We start from the raw sequence: 23,930 nt of genomic DNA on the forward strand, positions 1-23,930 counted from the left end.
CGTGCAGTGTGCTCCTGTCTCCAGCCAAAAGCTTTCTGTCAGTAATACTGCTGCTGCTGTCACTGAGTCCTGTCACAAGTTCTGCTGCATGCCTCTCTTCAGCAGAGCAACTCTGACTGACATGTATAACTGTTACCATGTTATAGTGTCCTGAAGCCATGGTTACTGTGGGCACACAGCACTGCAGAAACAGCCACCTGGGTTTTACAAGGACTATATCCAAGACCAAAAAGAAATCGCAACTAGTCGTCCTTGAAATAGTACATTTTTAAACATATTTTAAAGGCTTATAAAAAAATATATATCTATGAAAATGTTAATATACCTAAGAAGGATTTTAAAAGCGGAATAGGCAGCACAGTTTTATAGTAGCTTGACATTAAAAGGATGTAGGAGCAGAACGTGATATTGAGCTTTGAAAGCAGGATAGGAAGGAAAGTCTGAAAGATTTTATACAGCTGGTCAGGGAACAGGATCCATCTCATCTGTGCTATTTTCAAAACCAAAACAATAGCCCCATTCTCAAGGAAAGAAAATCACAAGAGTAACTGCCAATGATGTCATACATCAGATGTTGGTAAATAAACTTCAGTGGTTAACCACACTCTTATTTGGATATCGTGACTCAAGAAAGGTCTGACATTTCATGTCCCATGTCTCTATGCACCCATATTGAACAAGTTTTCATCTTAACCCTCTGGAGTCTAAAGGTATTTTTGGGGCCTGGAGAAGTTTTGTCATGCCCTGATATTTGTCAAAAATGTGTCATTTTTCAAACTTTTGTTTCAGTTGCTTATAAACATCTAAATGGCTAAAGTCTAATCTCACTGTAATCAGCACAAACTGGGCTGTAATAATATATGAGCAACATGTATGTACATGATTGTGTTTTTGAGAAAAAAATTGTTTATGCGTTGTGTATTTTTAAAACTAAAAATGTTAAATCACTTGAATAAGGCAATAAAACACATACAGAACATACAGGTTACCAGAACTGGAGCTTGTAGCCTAGAATTTTTCTTTCTAAAGATTATGTGAAAATCTTCGTTTACTCACTCACAGGAAACATTGATTTAAATTTGCAAAGACACTTTTTGATGGTAAAAGTCATATGCGAGTCGGCATCAACTATCATGAATATCATTGTGATTTACACCTGAGAAGACAGGCTTTCAGCCAGCCTTCTCCAGTCACACAATCCTTTGGAGTCTAAAAAGAGTTTCCCCCAACTCCACGTTTGACCATTACATAATATTGTTTTCGCCTACGAAATGACTTTAACAACAGGCTTTCTGTCAACTTTCTGACCTGGCAGAGAACAGTATTAGTGTTCTCAACTGATAAGCCCATGAATATGCAGTATTGAAATATACTGGTAGGACCTACATCAGGTGTTTGTGTGACATGATTGTGTGCAGGTTTATGCTACTAAAAGCTTTGTCACTACAGTTCTACACAATTACACAATCAAAAAATAACTTACATTCTTCCTAGAGCAATATATGAATATTGGATATTTGGGTAATTTCTCTAGAGTCTCCAAGTTGTCATGAATTTGTATTACCCAAGTGTTGCTATAGACACCCGTGACTATTTTTGCTTTGGATTCTGAATTAATTGATGTGTGCACTAGTATGGACTGTAGAACCTTAAAAAGGAATGTACAGTACTTGGAAAAATGTCTACTATTGATTCATGACACAAAAACAGGGCAGCAATCATGCAATGATACATGTGCTCTTTTTAATAATAAACATGTTCATATTGCTTCCCCATCGGGCCATCATTCAGCTACTCCCTCTACCCAAAACATCATGTACCAAGAATGTTTTGGTTCATAAATAAACAACTGTGTAACTAGGTTGTCTCGATAGTGCACACTGTGACTCAAGTTCACTCATAGAAAACTGGACCTGATTCAATCAACCAGAACCAGACATATAAAAGCTTATAAAAACAAAAACGAAATGCAACAATTAAATTACAAAAATAATTTTAAATTGGTAACTAAAAACAAAAACGTACAGATAATGAAAATAAAAACTTTGGCATTTAATATATATAAATAAATAGTTAAGAAGGGCAGCACTACATTAAGTATTTAAAAACATAGTTGTGCAAAGCTTCGGCAAGGTCATAGTGAAAGGTACTGGAATCACTGAAAGGCTAAATAAGTTAGTTTATAATTTATATAGTGTTGTGGAATCCTCAAAAAAAAATTAGATGAGGGCTCAAGTCCAATGCTACAATTCACAATCAACAATTTCATGACTAAATATACGGTATATAAGTAAATCTGATGACCCGCTGAAAACATATCTAAATGCAACTTTGAACAACGACAACCAGCATTAGATGTTTTGTCAAGCAAAAGGTCAGACAACAAATTCTCTCTGCTGACATTCGGTGGTGTTTTGCATAGGTTGCATCAGGTTCTGAGTGCTACATCAGTTTTATTCTCATCTTACTAAAGCAGCTCAAGTTTTTTAATGGAGAAACAAAGCCGATTGCCTGCCCCATGAGTCCAGACTAGTGGTGATGCGTCTCTGTAGTAGTCACTAAGTAGTGTCCTCCATATTTTTCTTTTTGCCTGTCTGTTTGTGTTTCGCACCATGGGGACTTTCCTCTGTGATAATGCCCTCTAGGGGCATGGCAGGCTCTCCGCTTTCCCGACTCACGAACATAGACGGATTATGGGATACCATCCCAAACCTCTGCTCTCCAGCTTTACGAACGGCTGCTTTCCTCTTGGTCCTGGGCTGAGGGGAGGGTAAAGCTTGTCCAGCTGCTGAGGAAGGCAAAGCACACTGGAGAGATGAGGAATAGCTGGTAGCAGACATAGCAGCATTAATAGTCCCGGCCAGGGCTGCACTGCCAAGCCGTGCCATTGCTACAGGGATCTCCTCCAGAGATTCTGCAGAGTCAGAATGATACTCAGCAGGGGGACCAGCGGCTTGAACGGGTGCAAAAGGGGGAAGGGAGGCCCGCAGGGGGAATGCTGGGAAGGGTAAGCGATGACCAAGAGAGGAGGAGACAGTGGTGGCAGCTACAGAGGAATCTATTTGTGTAAAGGGCAGACACAAACCACAAAGGTAACTCAGACTCTGATTCACCAATATCAAGAGCACTGAAAAACACCACAAGGACTTTTTTTAAAGCATTTGCTACAATTATTTCAGAATCGATTAAATGTTGTATTTTTACAAGATTATACTATGAAAATACATGCTTAACTCAAACAATTAAACTTGTAAAAAAAAAAAAAAAACTTCTGCAAGTAAAAAAAACAAAAACAAAAAAACCCTTTGGTAAATGATGATGATGACAAAATTATGACAAACTATCATTATAAAAAGCAGAAATTTATCTCATAATTATGATAAAAATTTCTACTTTATGACAAAATTATTAAAAGAATTAAAAATTATGACAAACTCATTTAAAAAGTTGAAACTTCTCATAATTTTGACTTTTATTACTTTAAAAACGTCAAACAACTCCTTCAACTATTTTAAGTTTATCTCATCATTTTGACAGTAGAAATTATGAGATAAACTTAAAATAGTTGAAGGAGTTGTTTGACTTATCTCAATGACTGTCATAATTTCAACTTTGTCATTATTATTTTTAATGTCAAAATTATGATTTACTAATGGATGTTTTATGTTTTATGTGGCAGAAACAAACTTCAATAGTTACTAGATCAAATATTTGCACAAGGCACACAGGCAGTTCAGGAGAACAGAACTAATCAAACACAGTAATTACGTACAACTAACAATGCAACACAAGCTAAAATAAAAGGTATAAATCAGGGAAAGACAATTGCTCTATGAACAAATGTTTTATTCTTCTTTTATAGTTTTGCTATTCTTCAGTCTAAAGCAAACAGGGTGTTGTTCAGTGATTCAGATCTACCACCCTGTTTAATATTATAACATAGCAACGTCTTCCATAACTTACTAATCTCCTAAACCAGTGACGCACTGTTAGGATTAGTCTACATTCTATCATAGTTCTCATGTTCAGTATGTGATATGCTGCTAATATGTTGCAGCACTGTACTTTTTTATCTGATCTGTGTTTGTAAACATAAACATGTAGCTTTAAAATTTTAGGCACTTAAACGAATACATAAAACACATGCATGAATAATATCAGCGTTTTATACCTATACGTCCAGGAACTGTTTTTACTATTTCTATTACTCTCATCTCTATTCAGGCCTGGACTCTGATCTTCAGTTTCCTAGAATGAATCACTCTGTTCTATTCCACATTTTGTAAATTACTTTAGATAAAAGTTTCTGCTAAATAAATAAATAAACACACTACTAGGGCTGCACGATATTGGGAAAAAATGACATTGCGATATTTTATTTTTCTGCGATATATTTTGCGATATGAAATCTAATAAAAAAATTTCTTACAAACAAAAATGGGGTGAGCACACTTACATTCTCATTTTAAATGATTTAAACATCAACACCATCGTGTCAATTGATTAATATGCGCGAGGGAGAGAGAGCAAGACAGCGCTCGTGTTGTTTGAAGACGGTGAGCGTGCGGCCATGGCTCTCTCGCCCTCCCTGTCTCGCGAACGCGCGCTCTCTCTCTCTCGCGTGCTCTCCGCGAATCACATACGTCAAGGGCCGGGAACAGCTGGCCCGTACAGTTAATGAATAAACGGATCAACTACAACAGCCTACATCGCACATCCTGCGATGTGACTATCGTGGATTCGTACATCGCGATATCGATGCTTAAACGACACATCGTGCAGCCCTACACACTACTATTCAAACGTTTTGGGTCAGTAAGTGGCAGTAAAGACTTACACTGTTACAAAACATTACCATTTAAAAAAAAAAGTTGATCTTTTGACGTTTCAGCCCTTGTGAGCATAACAGGTTTCTTTTGAATCGACCTCAAACTTTGAACAGTAGTGAAAAGTAAAGAGATATTATATACGTAAGTTGATCGCGCATGTGTGTCTTACCCTGCTCAGCAGAAGTCTTTGGCAAGCCTTTGGTGGTGCTGGGGTCAATAGGCCGGTCACTGTTTACCTCAGCTGCAAGTTTGCACACTTTCCTCTTTTTTTTCTATAGAAATAAATTAAACAGTTTTACCACATAATGAGGGAGACAGACGTTTAACGTAAGTAGAGTGTACAGGGCACTGGCTGTATAATTAGACCTTAAAATTAGTATTAATTTGTTTTGTGTGTGCATGTTGTGGTGTGTGTGCTGATGTGTCACACCTGTGTGTGTTTGTGAGGGTGAGGAGATACTTTGTTCTCTTTTAGGACAGCAGGGAGGATCTCTTCTTCACCCACGTGTTCAGAAGAGCCTCTGACCCGGCCGTTGCCATAACGCCTGCGGAGAGACGCCCATTACTCAAAGCTTGTGCACAAATGACCAAACAACAATTTTACATTCACTTATTTACTTCAGATGTTATACCATAGACAACATTTTTTCAAAAGAAGATGCATCCACTGTCTTCAATGATCTTTTTCTATGACTGCTAAAAGTTCCAAGAGCCAAATTAAAAAAAAAAAAAGTAATGACAAGTCGTTCCAAAACTTTGGAAATTCTATGGAATCCCTCATCACCCAACATGGCCGTTAGTCTGACAGGACATCACATCACATCGCTTTGACACTGTTGGCTTTTGTCCACATGCAATCATACATCCACACTTCCTGTTACACAGACTGTTCAAACCTGTCCCAGACACAATGTAACATACAATAGTGATCAAAATAGACATAACAGTCTTATATCTTAGCTTACTAACAATCATTTTTATTGTACAGACTATTATAATCTCACATACAACGTGAACTTCATATTCATGATTTCATTACTTTTTTCAATGAAAACAATTAAAGTCTGTTACTGAATAGACAATTTACCATGGAGGCCTTTAATGTTGCATAATAATAACCTGGAAATTGAAATGCCGTGGGAAACAATCCTGCCCCATTGAAAATAAAATTGTATGAAAGCCTGTTTTGCAATCGCTGTTATGCTCTGTTTCTTTTTGTAAATGAGCAAAACAGGCCACAGTAAAGGCTCCTGCAGAACTGGTCCAGTTAGGAGCCTGGAAAGGTAATAAATGAAACAGGGCTTTGTCAATGAAACAAAAACCTTACAAAAATATGGATTATTGTAAAATGTGGATAGAGAGTTTGACTCCTAATCCTAGGGTTGTGGGTTCGAGTCTCGGGCTGGCAATACCATGACTAAGGTGCCCTTGAGCAAGGCACCGAACCCCAGCTGCTCCCCCGGCACTACTGCATATATAGCTGCCCGCTGCTCCGGGTGTGTGTTCACTGCTGTGTGTGTGCACTTTTGGATGGGTTAAATGCAGAACACGAATTCTGAGTATGGGTCACCATACTTGGCTGTATGTCACATCACGTTTGTTACTTTGTCAGCTAATGGATCAGTCCTTCCAGATATAAAAATCAAGTTTAGAATAATAAAAAAAAGAAAAATAAAGAAAAAATCTGAAACTGATGCTCTCACATTTTAACTGCCCCACAAAAAGCATTAGTGTCCTTTCTTCCTTTCCAGCTGAGCTCTCAAAGGGTTGTCATGATACCATAATTGGCCAGTAAAATAAATGAGGTTATCTGTATTTTTTGGGTCAGTGACAAGGTAATCAGTCAACCCCTTTAGGAAAGAGTGGATGAACTTTATTTGTTCCTTTGTTCATCTAAAATTACCCCAGATTCATTTACAAACAAAAGACACAATTCACCGCAGGACTTGTGGAAAGCTTGAAACTAACAGTCAATGCTGTGGTGACTATATTGGATCCAACAGTAATCTCACAACACACAAGTTTGAGTAACTTTTTTACTTGGTCAATATTGCTTCGTCTGTGATTACGGATCGTTTGATATGAACGGAGTATTTAGCCGTTTTTGACCTAAATCAAAGAAGCGTCCATCTGTGAAGGATTAACAGCTCACTGTCAAACATACATAACTGTTAGCCAATCATAGCAGTGGCCATTTAAAGAAAAATTATTGATAATAATAAATTTTGCACGGTAATGTACATAACATAACATAACTCGAGTCATTGACCATGTAATATTTTTAAGTATGCTATCATTTTATTAATCCAGCTGGCAAAACTCACGCTTGGGAGCTCATGCCGGTGGGATCCTCTACCTGCATCTCAGGGTTGGTGTAGCCAAGTGTCCCATCATAACTGACCTGCTGCTGCAACAAAGCAATGATAGAAATTAAATTATGGTGAGAGAGCGTTACCAGGCATATCAGAGATACATTACAATTGCTTCGAAAAGGAGTAGTGGTCCCACATAAAACATTACTTTTTGCATTGTAAACAAAGAATTATATGATCCAAATTAGACACTGAATGTCTTTCAAATTAACCCCACGATGCACCACCATAAGAAAAATAATAATAATAAATTATTGGCAAAAATAATGTACCCATATTACATTTGCTCAAACTAGCTGAATATAATGCCACCAGCTGTTTTATTCAATAAATTAACTGTAATCAAATCTTCAGTTCTTTATCCCCTTTGCGTGCAAACATCGCTGACGGCCCCAGTTTATTATTGTTTCACTTTCACAGCACATTAAACATCACTGTCTTACTTCATCTGGACAAACTGTGCATCAATGGAAAGTTTAAAGACTCAAGCTTCGATATTTGACCAATATTTTGATAAAACATTGTTGCAGTGACAGATATTTAGTGATTTATGTCAGGAGTGCAAAATAATAAATCCGTATTATGCCACATTTTGAATAGAAATTCACAACTCACTCATATTCAGTCACGTCAAGAGCGGTTTATTTGTGTTCACATCAGGGGCGATTCTAAGATTTTGATTTTAGGGGGGCTCAGCCCCCAATAAGGGTATGATTAAAAAATATTATTTGACTATTAGGGTAGGGTTGTATACTACTAACCTTATTGCAATCCACTATTCCATTGTATTCCCTGTATTTCATATATGGGAGTAGGAGTACTGACTGAGCCATATACAACACTGTAAAAAAAAACTAATACAGTTTTTTACATGTGACCAGTCACTGGAAAATTTTGAATTGGGAATGTAGATTTTTTTATTTTTTTTTTATTTTTTTTACAATAAAGACTTCCTGATTCAGTATTAGGACATTCATGTTTATCCTTTGATGATACCACTGCTTTTTCTTATGAAATGTACGTGGAAATTGGCAGAAAATTAAAACAACATAAGGGTTCAATGACTGCAATGAATCTTGGGAATACAGTGGTATTGTGTGTGTGTGTGTGAGGCTGTCTGTTCTATTCTCACCTGACTGTTGCTCATTTGCAGACCTACTCCCGCACGACAAAAAAAAATGTTGTATATCCATCTACAATGAAATATAAATTATTATATTTTATTATTATTATTATTATTATTATTATTAATTTTTAGCTTTTTAGCCTTTATAATCAACAATACGGTTGGTTATACATCAAGTCAGCCCCTGAACATTTATTTCATTTCAAATCATTTAACTAACCAGCTAATATTCATTAAGAATATAGACAAAACATGTATTAATGTAATTGTCTATTGGCAATATGTTTAATCTGTTCTATATTTATTTATATTTATTAAAAATAACATCATTATCAATTTGCCACTTCTATAAATCAATTACTTAAAAAATAAAAAAAAAACACAGATCCCTTTAGCCTACTCTTACTCTAATATATGTATCATGATACACTAATGATTAATTATTACTTAATACAAAATTATGTTTAATAATAGAAAACAAAATAACTCCACATGAAGTTTCTCTCTCTGTGCCATTTAGTACTTTCAGACAATGATGTGTGTCGTTAATAATTTATTTTGCATGGCTGCATAATGTAATGCCGAAATACACAATAATATGTTTTCAATTTCAAAAAGTAAATTAAAATAAATCATGATCGTTTTCTAAAGTATGTTTTCATGGGTGTTAATCGCAAGAAAAAACATCTGTCACACATCTGTGATAAAGGCTGAAAGTGAACGCAGCGAAGACGTACTGATATTGGATGCGAGAACACACGCACCACACGCACACACGCACGCGCACACGCACGCACACACAAAAACCTTGTACTCTCTGATGTTCGCTCTGCTCGGCGCCCCTGTGGATTGAAAAACGCGCTGAATCCATGCAGACTCAGATAAGGGGAGGAGCCGGAACTTGATGCAGCTTGCCACCGTCTCAAATGAGATTTTAAAGGGGACTGAAGCATCACTAATTAATTAATCAAATAATTTTTAGGGGGGCTGGGCATAAGTTTAGGGGGGCTGAAGCCCCCCTAAAAAGGGCCTAGCGACGCCCCTGGTTCACATAGACTCACTGAACAGCGTCAATAAGGATTTACAGACCAAAGATGCATATCTGCGGAGATATATGGATATATTTACTGATGTTTACTTCATATTTCTTCAGACAGAATCGTCATTTCTATTCATTTTCCACGGATTTACGCGATCAGATGATAAACAGCCTCTCCCAGCGATCTCTGTGTGCGTGCAGTAGTCACAGCTCGTGCGGTGTGTGACTCAGACTCTGATTGGGTCTTTCAAACGTCAATCTTAGAGTTTCATATCTGGACACCGCCCCATCGTGTCACATGCTTCCTGCACACTTCCTGGTAGTTATCTGGCCAAAACAACACTGAAACACCTCTGTACACACAAAATATCCGAATAATAAACCCGCGATTACGATAGTAAAGCTTGGTATGAGAATTTCTTGAGATCTGGGGCGTTTTTATAAAAAAAATCGAAAATGTACATCGGAAATGCTAACTTGTGCAGCGATGAAAAAGGCTACAAATAACATATTTTTACAACAGTAAACGACCAAATTCCACCCGTGATCGCTAAAGGAAGTTATTATAAACACTCGATCGGGGTTTAAAGTGAGTTTTGAGTAAAAGTGTACTAATAATTTCATAAATTGTCAGATGTAGCTTGATGCTAACGTTAGCACCAATGCTACTAATAGCAGGTGCTTTTCTTCTTCATAATGCATTTTTGTCTCAATAATTCACGTAAGGTCGTAAGAAAATGTTTTGTTGTATTTTTATAGTAAGACTTTTGATAAATAAGGGCTAAATGCAAAGAGAGACTGAAGTGAGATCGCTGCTTTGTTGCTTTGTAAAGCCTGAAAAACCACAATCAAGGCTAATAAAGGTGGAATAAAAACAAAAGAATAATGATAAAAGAATAACGCGGATAATGTGTCATACTTGGCGGAGGTGTGAAAGAACCGTTTGGTGAGAACAATACAATCATGATTCGGGCAGTTTTCAACAGTGAAACATACACAAAGAGCACAGGAAAGTTTACATGTGAGATCTTACAGAGATGACAAGGGCCATAAATCAATCTGATTAGCCTTCTCTAAAAACACACATGACATGGCCTTAGAAAATATTTCATAAAATTCACAGTTTTACAGATTCGATTATGACATTTTTTATGAAGTCTTGGAAGACTTGTGGCCTTAGCTACACTGTGTTTTCAAACTCATTTCCTACATCAACATTTTTTTAAATACATTTAAAACATATGTTTTTAATATTTTTATTTTTGTTTTTATGTTTGAGCTTATATATCTCTATTATCATAACAGTCTGAGTGATTCTGATTCCTGAACAGTAAACTTTAAAGTGTCAGCTTTGTGAACAAACGTTGATTATGTATCTAGTCAGAAAGAATCATGAGCAGAAACCTTTTTATTTTGGGTATGTAATTTCGGTCTCCATGCCAAAAAAGGGGGGTTACTAGTAAGGGGTTAAATGCTGGGACTCATTTTAGCAACACAACCATCATCATCCAATAAATCTGCAATATGTGCATATGGATGGATGTTTTTGTTGTTGTTTGCTTTTTTAGTGAACAGAAGTGTAGAATCTAAGAATATGTGTGAGCAAATTTGTGTCTTAGGGCTGTGAGGTACTGATGGCACTTATGTGCTTGTGTATGTGGTAACATGAAATTAGTGAAACACCAGCCAACACAACAATCTACAAATAGTGAGCCAAAGCAAACAGTTCTTAAAGAACAGTATAGTCACATGCACACCGCTCAAGCGCTCTACTGAGGTGTACTACTGAGTTAAGGTCAACTTACATATCCCTTCTGGAAAAAAAACTAACTAATATCTCAACCTCTCTAGGTAAGAGATAGCACACGTTTAGAATAGTGAAAGTCTATTGTATGTTACATACTTCATTTTAACTGTTCACATATGGTTCAAAAGTTTGGGGTTAAACTTTAAGTCTAAAATATGCTTATGGTCACCAAGGCTGCATTTCTTTATACTTCAAAATAATATTACAGTTTAATTAACCATTTATTTCTGTGAGGGTAGAGCTGAATTTTCATCAGTCTTCAGTGTCACATAGCACTACAGAAATCATTCTATGCAGATTTGGTGTTCAAACATGTATTTTTATTAATCAATGTTGAAAAGCGTTGTGCTGCTTAATATTAAACTGATTCTTTATTTAAGATTTATTTTATAAATGGAAAGTTCAAAAGGACAGTATGTATTTGATTGTATTTATTAGATTGTCAAAAAAATATTATACTGTCAAAGTTTAAAATGTTACTATCATGCCTTCTTAAAGCCATATTTTTAAACCACAGTGCTAAAGGTCCATCAAGGCAGGTACACACTGTCCTCTGAACACAAACCATGTGCTCTGTGGCAGGAAGTGAACTCATGGTGTGAGGTCATTTCCTATAGTTTAGTGTGAGCTCAACGTCCCGCCCATGGGAGGATTTGGCAGCATCCTGGTGGAGAAGTTTTCCTGGGAATGTGTTAATTGCTCTGAGAAGCAACTGGACAGATGATTTCATCCTCACACTAGGTTGTTTTAACCACCTGGTTGCTACAACAGCTTGGTTTCCATGAGCTAGCCACCCTGATGATTATATATGTGGACACTTGCTCTGTTATTTCAGTATTCATATTCAGTACATAAGCCTTCATGGGGAATCTGATAGATTTGTGAACAGATATGTATTATTTCAAAGGCTGAAAAACCTAAATCATTATAAAACAGAAATTTTGAAGTTTGAAGTCATGGCTGTATCTAAATACATGCTGTACACTATCTTTCAAAAGTTTTTGGTTACTAAGATTTTTTTAATGGTTTTCAATGAATGTCCTTATGCTCACTAAGGCTGCATTCATTTATTTATTTTTATGCTGTAAAATCAAAAAATATTAACACAGTTTTAAATAATTGTACTATTCTAATGCAGTTAAGTAATTTTTTAATGCAATTGCAAAGTCTGGTGGACGCTAATTACTAATTAGTGAAAGGGGAGTTGTATAATGATATGACACTTATTTGTGACACTTTATTCACCAGGAAGAACAGCTCAGAGTATATTTAGATGAAAATAAATGTAATTTCCACAAAATTATTATAGAATTAATAGCATAGAATTAATTTAAACATGTGTCTGCATGTCTCCTGCACCTGTGCATTTCATGAATGCTCCAAGTACTAATATATAATTACATAAAAATAAGACGAAATACATATCTGTTGAAAGCCTGTGTTTTTTTTAATGGATTGTCAACAAAATGGTGACATTAATCAGCTAATTAACTGATATATTTGCAAAGTTAATGCGAGTAGAAAAATAAATCGATTATCTTTCTGTGATTTTAAACAAAACAAACATGTATAAACATTGACCATAATTTTTTTTTTTACCTTGATTGGATTCATGGTGGGAACCTCAGATTCATGCTCTGGAGGGGGCTTTCTGGAATCTTTGGCCTCTTGCCGATGCCGCTGTCGCACAATATACTCATATGTGCTAAGTCTGTTCCACACTAAAGGAGAGAAAGAGACAGAGTCTACTGCCATATCATTCATAAACATCACATCATTTATTATGTCATTCAGGATAGGAACCATCTCTGCATATTTATTGAACATAATATTCACATCATTAGGAAAAAACGTGCCTTTTATAAAGAATAAATGTGGATGTTTATTTCTGGTTTGATCTCAAAAACAGGTTGGAAAGCCTCTGGATTTCCTTGGAATGCCCCCTTGTGGCACAAAGTGAGATGCCACATGTGCATAACTGGGCTTAATGTACTATATACATCAGCATTGATTATATTAATAAATGTTACTTGTCAGCATATAAGAATGATTTCTGAAGATTCATGTGACACTGAAACTGCTGAAAATTATTTGCCATCACTGGAATAAATTAAAATTTAAAATAAATTAAAATGTAAAAGTTATTTTGATTGTAATAATATTTCACAAAATTATTATTTCTATTGTACAAAAAAAAAAAGCCCTAGTGATAACATCATTTAAAAATATGTTAGAAACCTTGTAGGTGGAAATAGAATAGTGTACTCACTGAGGTATATGTGGAAGCAGAGCAAGTGTCCCAGCAAAAGCGCAGACAGCAGGCCCAGAGCAATGGTGACTCCTGCTAGAGCGGGAATGGCTGGACCAGCTGTGGTGACTGGAGCCACTGGTAGAAACACAAACCACACCACAGACTCATTCCTTACTGCAGACAGAAAAATAGAAAAAAAAAAAGAAGATTAGAGCTCTGACATCTGGACACATCTGTCTAAATGTGTGGTTTGTTTGTAGTGTGACTAACTTTTCAGTACATTCAAAGTGCCCACAAAACACCTCTTACCTTGTTGAAAGTGCTTGTCAGAACGAAGTTTCGATGGGTCCAAAAAGAACTCTATAAAAACATAACTAGCAATAACTACAATCAAAACAATCCCCAGGAGAGCGGAGATCACACTATTGAGAAAAATCCTGTCACAAATAGAAAGAGAGAGAAAAAGAAATAATTAACAAATACATTGCACTTGGCCTTCAGATATTCAGGCCTTCAAATAGTTTTTTCTAGTAAATGCTATATTTATATATTATTGTATAAAGATTTGCAGACAGAAAAAATAAAAATAATAATAATAATAAAATAATAACAATAATAATAATATTAATAATACCATATAAAATATAAAAAATATAATAAAATATAAAATTCCAATTAAAGATTTTTTTTCTATTTTATTACATTTTCAAATGTAATTGATTCCTGTGATGGCCAAGCTGAATTTTTATTTTAAATATAATTTGTCTTGTAATAATGTAAATGTGTTTATTGTCACTTTTAATCAATAACACATTCTTCATTAATTAATTAAAAATAACAAATAATAATAAATAAATCTGACCCTCAAAATTTTGAACAGTAGTATTCCGATCTACCAGGATGAATTTGTGGATGTTATGCCACTTGTAAAAAAAAAAAAATGCTGCATTAGTTATGCCACAGGGACTTTATTCACACTGCCTGAATATTTTCATTTAATGAATCATTTGCTACACAAGAAGGTAAAAACACACATGACTTATTAATTGGCCAGCGTCCCAAAGGTCTGCCAGTGAAAATGAAACTCACAAATGAAATGAATATTTGTATGTGATGCTAAGCAACAGCCCTTGATCTCATGACTGCTTTATGATTTCCATTTGAGAAAAGATTACATATATCATAAAATCATGAAATGTTTCACATCAGCGTACTGGATATGGTGACAGACTATAAAATAAAACGCTTTATTTGAAATGTACGTGTCTTTCTGAATGGTTTGTCACAGGATCCATCTTTAAAAAAAAAGACTCACTCACACAGTTGAAATATCTGTCTACCAGCTGCTTGTCCATGAAAACAACAGGACAGAGAAATGAAAGACAGAGAAGAGGAAGTGAAAACGACTCGCCTGTAGTTTCTGCTGCCCACACAATTGTTCAACCATCGACAGTGGTGGTCAAAACTTGCCACACACTTATTACATGCACTGCAGTGTTTTGATTTAGGCCCCCTGGGGAGAACAATTCAACAGGTAATTGGTTATTTACAGTTTGTGGGGTAAGAGCTGCTTGACAAGTTACAGTACAGGGACAGGCAAAACAGGGTAGCATATCCTGTGGAAGTGCTAAGCATAAGCTCCTAAACATTAATTCAGGAGATGGTAAGACAGAGAAAACAATGTAATCTCAGAAACTTGTTCATACAGTCTGTCAGATGCAAAGTAGTAGTCTGTCAGTTAGTCAGTTAGTTTGAAATATGTCAGTCTTGCTGTGCGGTCATTTAAACGCTTTTGGAAGCAAAGTGGTTTAAAAACCAATGATTATAAATGATTTATGAACATTAATCATTATTCACATTAATTGTTGACACGGTTTCCGAGCCTGATACGAGCGATGCGCACCTTCAGGCTTAAAGCAGTTGCGTGTACAGCCGGACTAAACTTGAGTTCTTTCTCGCACCTTGTGCTTGAACGTCCAAATACACATAGATATGTGTCAAAATGCCCGTCTTTCTGAGTATCCTCACAAACTTATTCATCTGTGTCTTAAATGAACCTTAATAATTAAAGATAAAGCAGACCGTTATTGTGTGAGGTCTTATAGGGACAGTTCACCCAAAATGTTTAATTCTGGCATCAATCACTCACCCACAAGTTGTTAAAAACCTCCATGAATTTCTTTGTTCTTCTCAACACAAAAGAAGATATTTGGAATAATGTTCGTGACCAAAAAGTTTCTGATCTCCATTGACGTAGAGCTGGCCAGTGTGGCAAACATGTATATTGTTACTGCGGAATAAAGTGTCCAACATTAAAGATCTTGCTATATTTTGTATTCCGCGGTATGCAAATATATCTGCATAACATAGTACACTGCTTAGGCACTTCTACCAGTATGCCTTTTTTTTCATACCAGTTGCATAATTCAAACCCGGTTTACCATTTGAACCAGTATATTGCCCAGCACTACTGTCAGTTATTGTCAAGTTGCTCACAAAACTATTAAAAAAAAGTTCTCAAATGAACTATATATTACAGTCAGCATTAAAAAGTGCTGCAGAAGTTTAGTAATTTCCAATTCAAGACTTTCGGTGTCAATGATCGTAAGATTTAGCAACTTGTTCTTATGATATTCCTATTGCAGCATTTTACCCACACAACAATAGAGACATAGACAGCAACACGTCGGTACTTACACATCTACTTCACAGAGGTAGCAGTGACAGTTCTCGATGACATGTGCATGTTTGGTGCGGTCAAACACCGGCATGGGTCCCTTATAACTCTTAGCTCTGACATTATAATCTGCAGGGTCAATGGAGATGGCCATCAGGTGCATGAAGAGGTGACAGACAAATGTAATGCCTGTACACTGATCTCGAAGTTAAAGACTGATAATTACTCAAAAAAGTGAGACTCTCAACTATTTAAGATTTGCTGCACATAATTCACACAGAGCTGCACAAAGATCCAACTTCCATCGGCTGCTACAGGGTAACATATGCATATTAATAAGAGCTGATGTGTACAGAATAGCTTTTGTGCAGGCAATATGACAAACTGCAAAACAAGGATACAATATATCCGGCTGGGATCCAGTGTTTGGGGAGGAGAGGCACAAATACACCAAAGGCTGTGACAGCAAAGTAGAGATAAAGCAGCCAGGCCAGGAGCTGGAAAGGGTGCGGGGGCCAGCTCCAACCATTGGTCCGAGAGCACAGGGGCACATTAGCACTCCTGGGCACCCCCTCACTCACTGGGGCTGTGCGGTTGGAGTTCTTACTGCAGACATCCATGAGAGGGGAGCCTCCTTCTGTCACTCCTGCCATTAAAACAGTGCAGCATGTTTATTTTTAAAATATTACAGGTTTGATTAGACTCTGCAGACTTGAAATAACCCCAAAATGGCAATTCTGTCATCTTTTAATCACCCTCAAGATGTCCGAACCTGTATGGCTTTGTTTCTTCTGTGGTAGATAATAAAATATATTTTGAGAAATGTTGCTGTGTTTTTTTTTGGGGGGGGGGGGGGGTTTAGTTACCTACATCCTTAAAAAAGAAAAAAAGAAAGAAGGAAGTCATACAGTTTTGACAGAATTTACTTTACATTTTTAAATAATGTCACAAGAATGTTTACAACGGAGGTCAGAATTATAGTATTTTTAATAGTTTCACACAAAAGGTATTGAAAATGCATCCCCAAGATTAGGGGACATCATTGCATTTTTTATTTTTGGCATTTAGTTTCTGGCATGGCTGCCAACTCAGAAAAGCTGAAATGAAAAAACGCAACTAATGCAACTAGCACGACTGTGTAACACAATGTTGCCAAAGCATTAACACACACACACACACACACACAGATATATATATATATATATATATAAACAATAAAAAGAAAGAAACAATAAAAACAACATAGATAACAAATAAAATCCACCTAAATAAATGAAAAGATAACGTATGTCAGTTTAGAACACCTTTACATTGTGCCCGGCTAACACAATTTTTACAGCTGTGTTGTCATCTCTCTGGTCCTTTATAACCAGCTCATGCTAAACCAGAAAACTCACCTGCTCAGTTACTGATGTCAGGAATCCGGGCTGATCCGCCACATCTGAGCCGACATTAGCTGCACTGCCTCCTCGTTACACGAAAACTACCAGTAACCTGACACATCATCGAGACTCATCCACAGCACCAACAGTAACCTAATCCTCTGTACCGTAAACTAACCATTCTGCAAACGAATCACATGATCTTAGTAAGATGATCTTACTATAACCGCGCACAGCTAGATCAATATTCAACGCGTTTTATCGGCCTAACCAATCGAACCTGCTTGAAGACTTTACAAATATCAACAAATAAAGGTTTTATAATACAGCAGCGCCACACAATCCAATATTTTCGGCTCGTAGTCACAGTTAATGTATTAAATATCTGACCGACGCACCCACATCCGGGAAAACCGTTACACGATTTCTATTTCAAATTAAAAGTCCGCTCCATTAAATAACAAAGGAAAAACATTTACATGTACAGTGCTGTTAGTTACTAATGTTAGCTTTTTAAATTCATTACATCATATCTGAAGAACTTACATTTTATTTATTATAATTATCATTAGCAGTAGTAGTAGGAGTAGTTGTTGCTTTGTCACGAGCTATAGATGTTGCACTGTAGGCAGTTTTCCAGGAGATGGCAGTAATACCATGCTTTAAAACAATGTTAATGAAAACGTTAATTCTCCTAACTCACTAATTGTCAATGCAATGTGAGTGCTATGGACATTGTAGTATGAAGTGCTACTCACATGGTCCAAAAATCCATATCAAACTGTCCATTCAAAGTTTATGTATACAAAAAAGAATATATAATATGTTCTATAATGCCAAAATATCTAAAGATATTCCATATAAAATGTCTATTGAATGAGGAGGACAGATGTCTAGAACAAGGACCAGAAGCTTGTTTGTTTCAGGTTATGTATTTAAAAGCTATTGTTAAGGCTTCATTATCGTTTTATCTGTTATGTGAACATCTTGTAGATAGGCTACTCAAGGATTTGGCTTTAGGCCTAACTCATTTTTTTTTTTTTTTTTTTTTTTTTTTTTTTTTTGGGGTGGTTATGTAAGCATTATTTTTAAAACACATTCCTATGGGGCACATGAGCAAATCCTTCCAAAGAAGCAGGAAATATTTTGTCCTCAATGGGATCCTATCTGAAATCACTATGGATTGCCTACTAAACAAATATGATTCTTCAGTTAGATTATCTTTGTAATATGGCCATAGATCAGATAATTTAACCATAATATTATTTAACATAATAATAACATGGTAATTTCACAAAGCACAGCATGTTTCAACTGCTGCATGCCGGATGGCTTTCCAGTATAGAACTTGACCATTTTAATCACTAGATGGCTTGATTTTAATTTATTTAATAGCTTATTTACAGTAGATAGATATTATAGCAGACAGAAAACAGACTTAGACTGTAATTTTCAAGTGAACTCTGGTTAATGGCGTGTGTTTTCATTCAGCATTATTTGTCTGCACTCCAGAGTGTGCTTGAAGTGACAAGGCCTGATGAAGAGTGCTCATAATCTAATGTGGCACAAAAGGTTTATCCAATGGCTAAATGGAAACAATCCATTACAAACTCAATCATTCATCACTGGCCTGCTGCAGACCCCCAGCCTTCAAAATTCTTACGTCTCATTTGAGTGAAATACCATACGGTATGCAAAGATTGACCAATAACCACAACACCCCAGTTAACAGCATCTGAGTGGGCCCCTTAAGGGTTGTAACTCAGGAAAGAAATCAAGTGTCTGTCCTCTGCTTTGGGAGGGAGGGTGCTGGGAATGTGACACCAAATTGCCTATGCCAATGAAGTCCAGCTTGTCCTGTGGTGGGATGGCTCCTGTCCGGGAATAAGCACATCTGGAGTTCTGGAACATTTTGGCAAAGCAATTCAATTCCTCAAGGAACTTGCTTTGGATGAGTTTGTATCCAAAACAAACACGGGTTTTCTTCACTATTTAGTGATGCACCTGTTCCAACCCCCTTGGTCCCCCAGGGGGAGTCAAATGAGGTAAGACTGGAGGGGTGACGCCGTTCTGAGCACGTCTACAGAACAGGCATGATATTCTACGAATGTGGTAAGTGATATTTGAATGCTGCAACAAGCACGCTCCATAATAATTTGAACTTCCCCAGCAGGATCTGCTGAACAATGAGCACTATTTCTATCCCAGTTTGACGTTCTAGCGGACGTGCACGTCACAAGGTTTAGCTAAAAGTTTTTGGCTGAGCGTGGAGCTCATGTAGTCCAAGCAGTAAAAGCTAAACTGCTTTTGAAGAGAACATTTGGGCTCTGTCTCTCTTGGCAGTGGAGTGAGTGGTAACAGAGAATGTTAAACAGGGGCCAATGAGTTTATATGGGTTGGGAATGACCCTCTCACACACTTTCCCACATATAAAACTTAAAAATCAGAGCTTCGACTTCCATCAGTAGTTCTTCAGCAATTGGATTCCTTAAAGGGGTCATGAACTGAGAAATCTAAATTCCCTTGATCTTGTGACACATAAGAGGTCATCGTACTATAAAAACATCCTGTAACTTTCAGAACTCAAAACATTCTCGCTAGTCTAAAAACAGCTTAAATTGAAGCCAATCTGCCAAAACGACAGCTTGTGGAATATGCCGCTCTATGACGTAATAGATTGGGTAAACCCCGCCTCCGCAAAAGAAGATCAACGCCTGCTTCTACATCACTGCCTGTTTAGCTCCGCCCTCTGATTAGCGCACAACAAGAGAGGCAAACAGAGGTCAATACAGAAACCAAATGTTAAATGCTCCCAAGATAACAAGATGTGGTTCAGTGCCAAATTGTAGACAAACATAGTCTTTGATTAACCTTCCATCATATCCCAACATTATGGAAAGAGTGGATTAGCTTTATTTTTAATGAAGTTCCAGACCAGGTCAGTAAAAGTTTGGTCATTTGTTCACTTATTTAATTGTTTACAAACAAGGCCCAGTTCGATGACAAAGTTTCAGAAAGACTGAAATTAAAAGATGGTGCCGTGCCAACTATATTGGATATGACAGTAATGACGCACCACACAAGTGTGATTAGCTTTTTATTACATGATCACTATTGCTTTGTCAGATCGTTTGATATGAACTGCGTGTTTATACATTTTTGACCTAAATCACAACAGCGTACATCTATGAAGGATGTAGGCTGTCAAACATACTGTACACTACTGTTTGCCAATCATACTGTAGCAGTGGTCGTTTACTTCCGAGTCTACAATCCACCACACCTAATCAAACAGAGATGAAGGGAGTCAAAACAGGACAGAAAATAGCCTATTACTGCTAAAATATGTTTTTAAAGGGAACAGTTTACAATAATAAAAAAAGGCAGTTCATGAGCCCTTTAAACTCCTGTAGTAAAATTAACAAGCCTTAAGGTCCATTCACAATAAGAATGATAACTATAAAGATAACGATTTGAATGCCAGGTGTCAGATGACTATCTATAATTCCGATCAAGGAAACGCAGTTAAGAATGTGTTCATTATACGCTGACACATACATTTCTTGGCTTAGGCTGAGATTTGACCTGACAAGAACTGTATGACTGAAGAAAGCAGTGCTGTCTTCGAGAGGCCCAGGCCAAGGATGAGCAAAGGCTAGAGGGAGAATCTGGCAGTAGCATAAACACACTCTCACACACACACACACACACACACACACACATGAACCTCATGCTCTGGCCTTGGCACACTGCAACCCTTGCCTGATAAAATTAGAATCAGGAGGTAGAACAAAACTTGAAGTGCTTTGCATGAGTATATATTAAGTTTCTCATAAACTGAATCTGTCAGGCACGTTTATAGTCTTGTTAATCAAAAGAAAAGGGGACTCCTGAACTCTGACTGACTGTATTTGGCCTGTGACCGAACACCATGCGAATGTAATGAGCTCATTGACAAAGTGACTTGAGGACCTTTAAACATTTACTCTGTCTCACTGTTCAGACTGTTGCATGACTGTTTTTGTAATTGCATTTTTTTTTTCTTTGCATTGAAAATCTCAACAACAAAAAACATTCAAACTGTTGATTTACTGTTTGTAAGTTAACTTGTTTGTCTCAAATATATTCAGAAGATTTAACAGTCATAGTTGTTATGATGCTCTAATTTACTGATATTATCTCAACGAAACGATACTTATAAGGCAAAGGCAGTATGCAGGGCAATGCTGAGATTGTGAGTTCTGCTGTGTTCTGTTGTGAGTCCATCATTTGCTGTGTTTATTTGGTCCTAATTGTCACACACAGAATGAGTCACACCCTCATTTTCCTTTCCCCCAGTCTGATTCATCCCTCTTTTTCCGGTCTTTTTGTTAGAGCATTTGCTCTAATTTCCCAAATGGTGGCCATATATTGAGACTGGGAGTTCTTGGCATTGTCTGCATTGGACTCGATCTGAAAACTGAGCATACATAATCAACAGCTTTGCAGGGTCAAAGAAATGAATGAAAAAGGTCAGAGGCATGCTCTCTGGGAATCTGACCTTGGAATCTTCTCCGTCTGTGCTTTGACAAGCAATTTTTATCACTTTCTCTTTATAATTGATGTTGAGGCATATCCCCCCTACCCTCGCTATCACAACAGTTTCCATACAGAAAAGGATGATTGTGCCTCTCCATTCCACCTCATGCCACTTCCCAGCTCCCTCTGTACCTCGCACGCCAGGAACAATGATTATGGCAGCAGGGGTTGTGCGTGAATGTTTTTTTTTTGGGGTACATGAGGACAGTCAGGGGGATCCTTTACTTCTGTTGCCAGGTCCTCAACAGGAGTCTCCTGGGATTGCTGCTGGTGTAGCACGCTCTTCCTCTCCTCCACAAAGGGAGATTTAGCCCTTGCTGTGTTTAGGGAAGTGGACTCAGAGGGAGGTGGCGCACCAGAAAAAAGGAATCTAGAGCAAAGAAACAATAGCATCACAAAAAAGAACATTCATGGCCTTTTTTGTTTGCAGAAAGCTCCTTGTTCCCCCCTCAGGCATTTTAGCATTGTGTGTGCCTGTCCACCCAAGACTACGACATTGGTTAACATACTGGGAGTAGAACAACATAACAGAAGCGGCAACACTTTTTCTCTGACACGAACAAATGTCCAATACTGACCTGCAAAGAAAAAAAGTTTGTTTTTCATTATGGCTATCATAACATATTATTATTATATTTTTCTAATGTTGTAGTTTTGGGTAGAACAATATTTTTGCGGGGGGGGGGGGGGGGGGGAAACACTTACATCACTGTAAATCTTAGGTTAAAAAGTAAATATTTTCTGAGTAATACAGTAGGCCTAATTATTCATTATATTTAAGGGTCCAATTTAGTGGCATTAACCCATTATATCCCATTTTTTCCCAGACATGAATGAATACTTTGATGAGTCAAATGATGTGTCATTAATAACCCTTTGATATAATCAATAATTATTTTTTAAAATTTTGGAAAAGTGTGTAAAAAATTGTGTTTTATGGTCGGATACAATTGTGACTGGTGGAATAAGGTGAATACTGAATCAACATATTTCTATTTTTATATGTCATAAAAATTGCTATGTATCTTAGACCAGATATTTTAAACTGTTTGATCACATTCTAGATTTACTATTCTGCATAGAAAACCTTATGCAACATTGATAGAAAAAAAAAAGAAATTCAACCATCAGTGCATTTCAAAATATTTACTTTTTTGGTAAAATAAAACATCACATTTTTATATTAGTGCTACCAGTAATTACAACATCAATATTGTAACATTTTTGTGACATTTGATTTTTTTTTTTTTTTATTGCCACATTTTATTGCAATTTTCACTAGCAACTACAATTGGATTTGTATTGCAAACCTAAGTTCACTGTTATCCCAACTGCCACTAATGTGACAATCAACATGTTTACTCATTCTATGACCATGTGGCGAGTGGGGCAGGGCAGAGAGGCGTGGGAACAAGGAGTGAGGCCAGGTGTAGTGATTTGAGATGAGCTACACCTGCGCCCCACCGCCAGTATCGAGTCCCACGTAGGAGATGGAAGGATATAAAACTGGAGCGACTATAGTGAAGGAAGAGAGAGGACCAGGCCTGGGACATTATTTTATGTTTTGGTTTTTATTTATGCGCACCAGTCGTCCGTGAAGGTCTGGTGCGCTGTTTTGTGTTTATTTGGAATTATTAAAGTTTCATTTTGATTGTGCGCCGGTTCCCGCCTCCTTCTTCCGGATGATTAGGAAGTTTTTATTATTACAGTGGTGCCGAAACCCGGGAGAAGGAGGGACGCGCTGCTGAAGATCCCTCGCCGCTGTGGTGAATCCGCGGTGCCATCGAGCTGGCGAAGAGTGTGCCGCCATGGACGCTCGAGGCGGTGGGCTGGAGCGAGTTTCCGGGGACGGGCGAGCTCGCTGCCGGC

General features: G+C 37.1%; 1 protein-coding gene across 3 annotated transcripts; it reads right to left on the minus strand.

The window, feature by feature from the left end:
• Nucleotides 1-1,721: 1,721 nt before the first annotated feature.
• Nucleotides 1,722-17,904, minus strand: LOC128016867 (palmitoyltransferase ZDHHC1). 3 transcript variants are annotated; one of them, XM_052601727.1, is made up of 11 exons: nt 17,499-17,904; nt 16,503-16,747; nt 16,122-16,297; nt 14,836-14,937; nt 13,734-13,861; nt 13,443-13,559; nt 12,773-12,894; nt 7,154-7,236; nt 5,260-5,374; nt 4,999-5,101; nt 1,722-3,058 (listed from the first exon to the last, which is right to left on the minus strand). In XM_052601727.1, exons 2-11 carry the CDS (start codon nt 16,719-16,721, stop codon nt 2,559-2,561), a joined length of 1,665 nt encoding a protein of 554 aa, XP_052457687.1. In that variant the 5' UTR covers nt 16,722-16,747; nt 17,499-17,904; the 3' UTR covers nt 1,722-2,558. The 3 variants fall into 3 exon arrangements, with proteins under 3 accessions (XP_052457687.1, XP_052457686.1, XP_052457685.1); XM_052601726.1 differs by having other exon boundaries at nt 7,154-7,233; nt 13,443-13,598; XM_052601725.1 differs by having other exon boundaries at nt 13,443-13,598; nt 17,499-17,903.
• Nucleotides 17,905-23,930: the final 6,026 nt, after the last annotated feature.

Source organism: Carassius gibelio, chromosome A7 (genome assembly GCF_023724105.1).
Source record: "Carassius gibelio isolate Cgi1373 ecotype wild population from Czech Republic chromosome A7, carGib1.2-hapl.c, whole genome shotgun sequence".
In the NCBI taxonomy this organism is placed as follows: Eukaryota; Metazoa; Chordata; class Actinopteri; order Cypriniformes; family Cyprinidae; genus Carassius; species Carassius gibelio.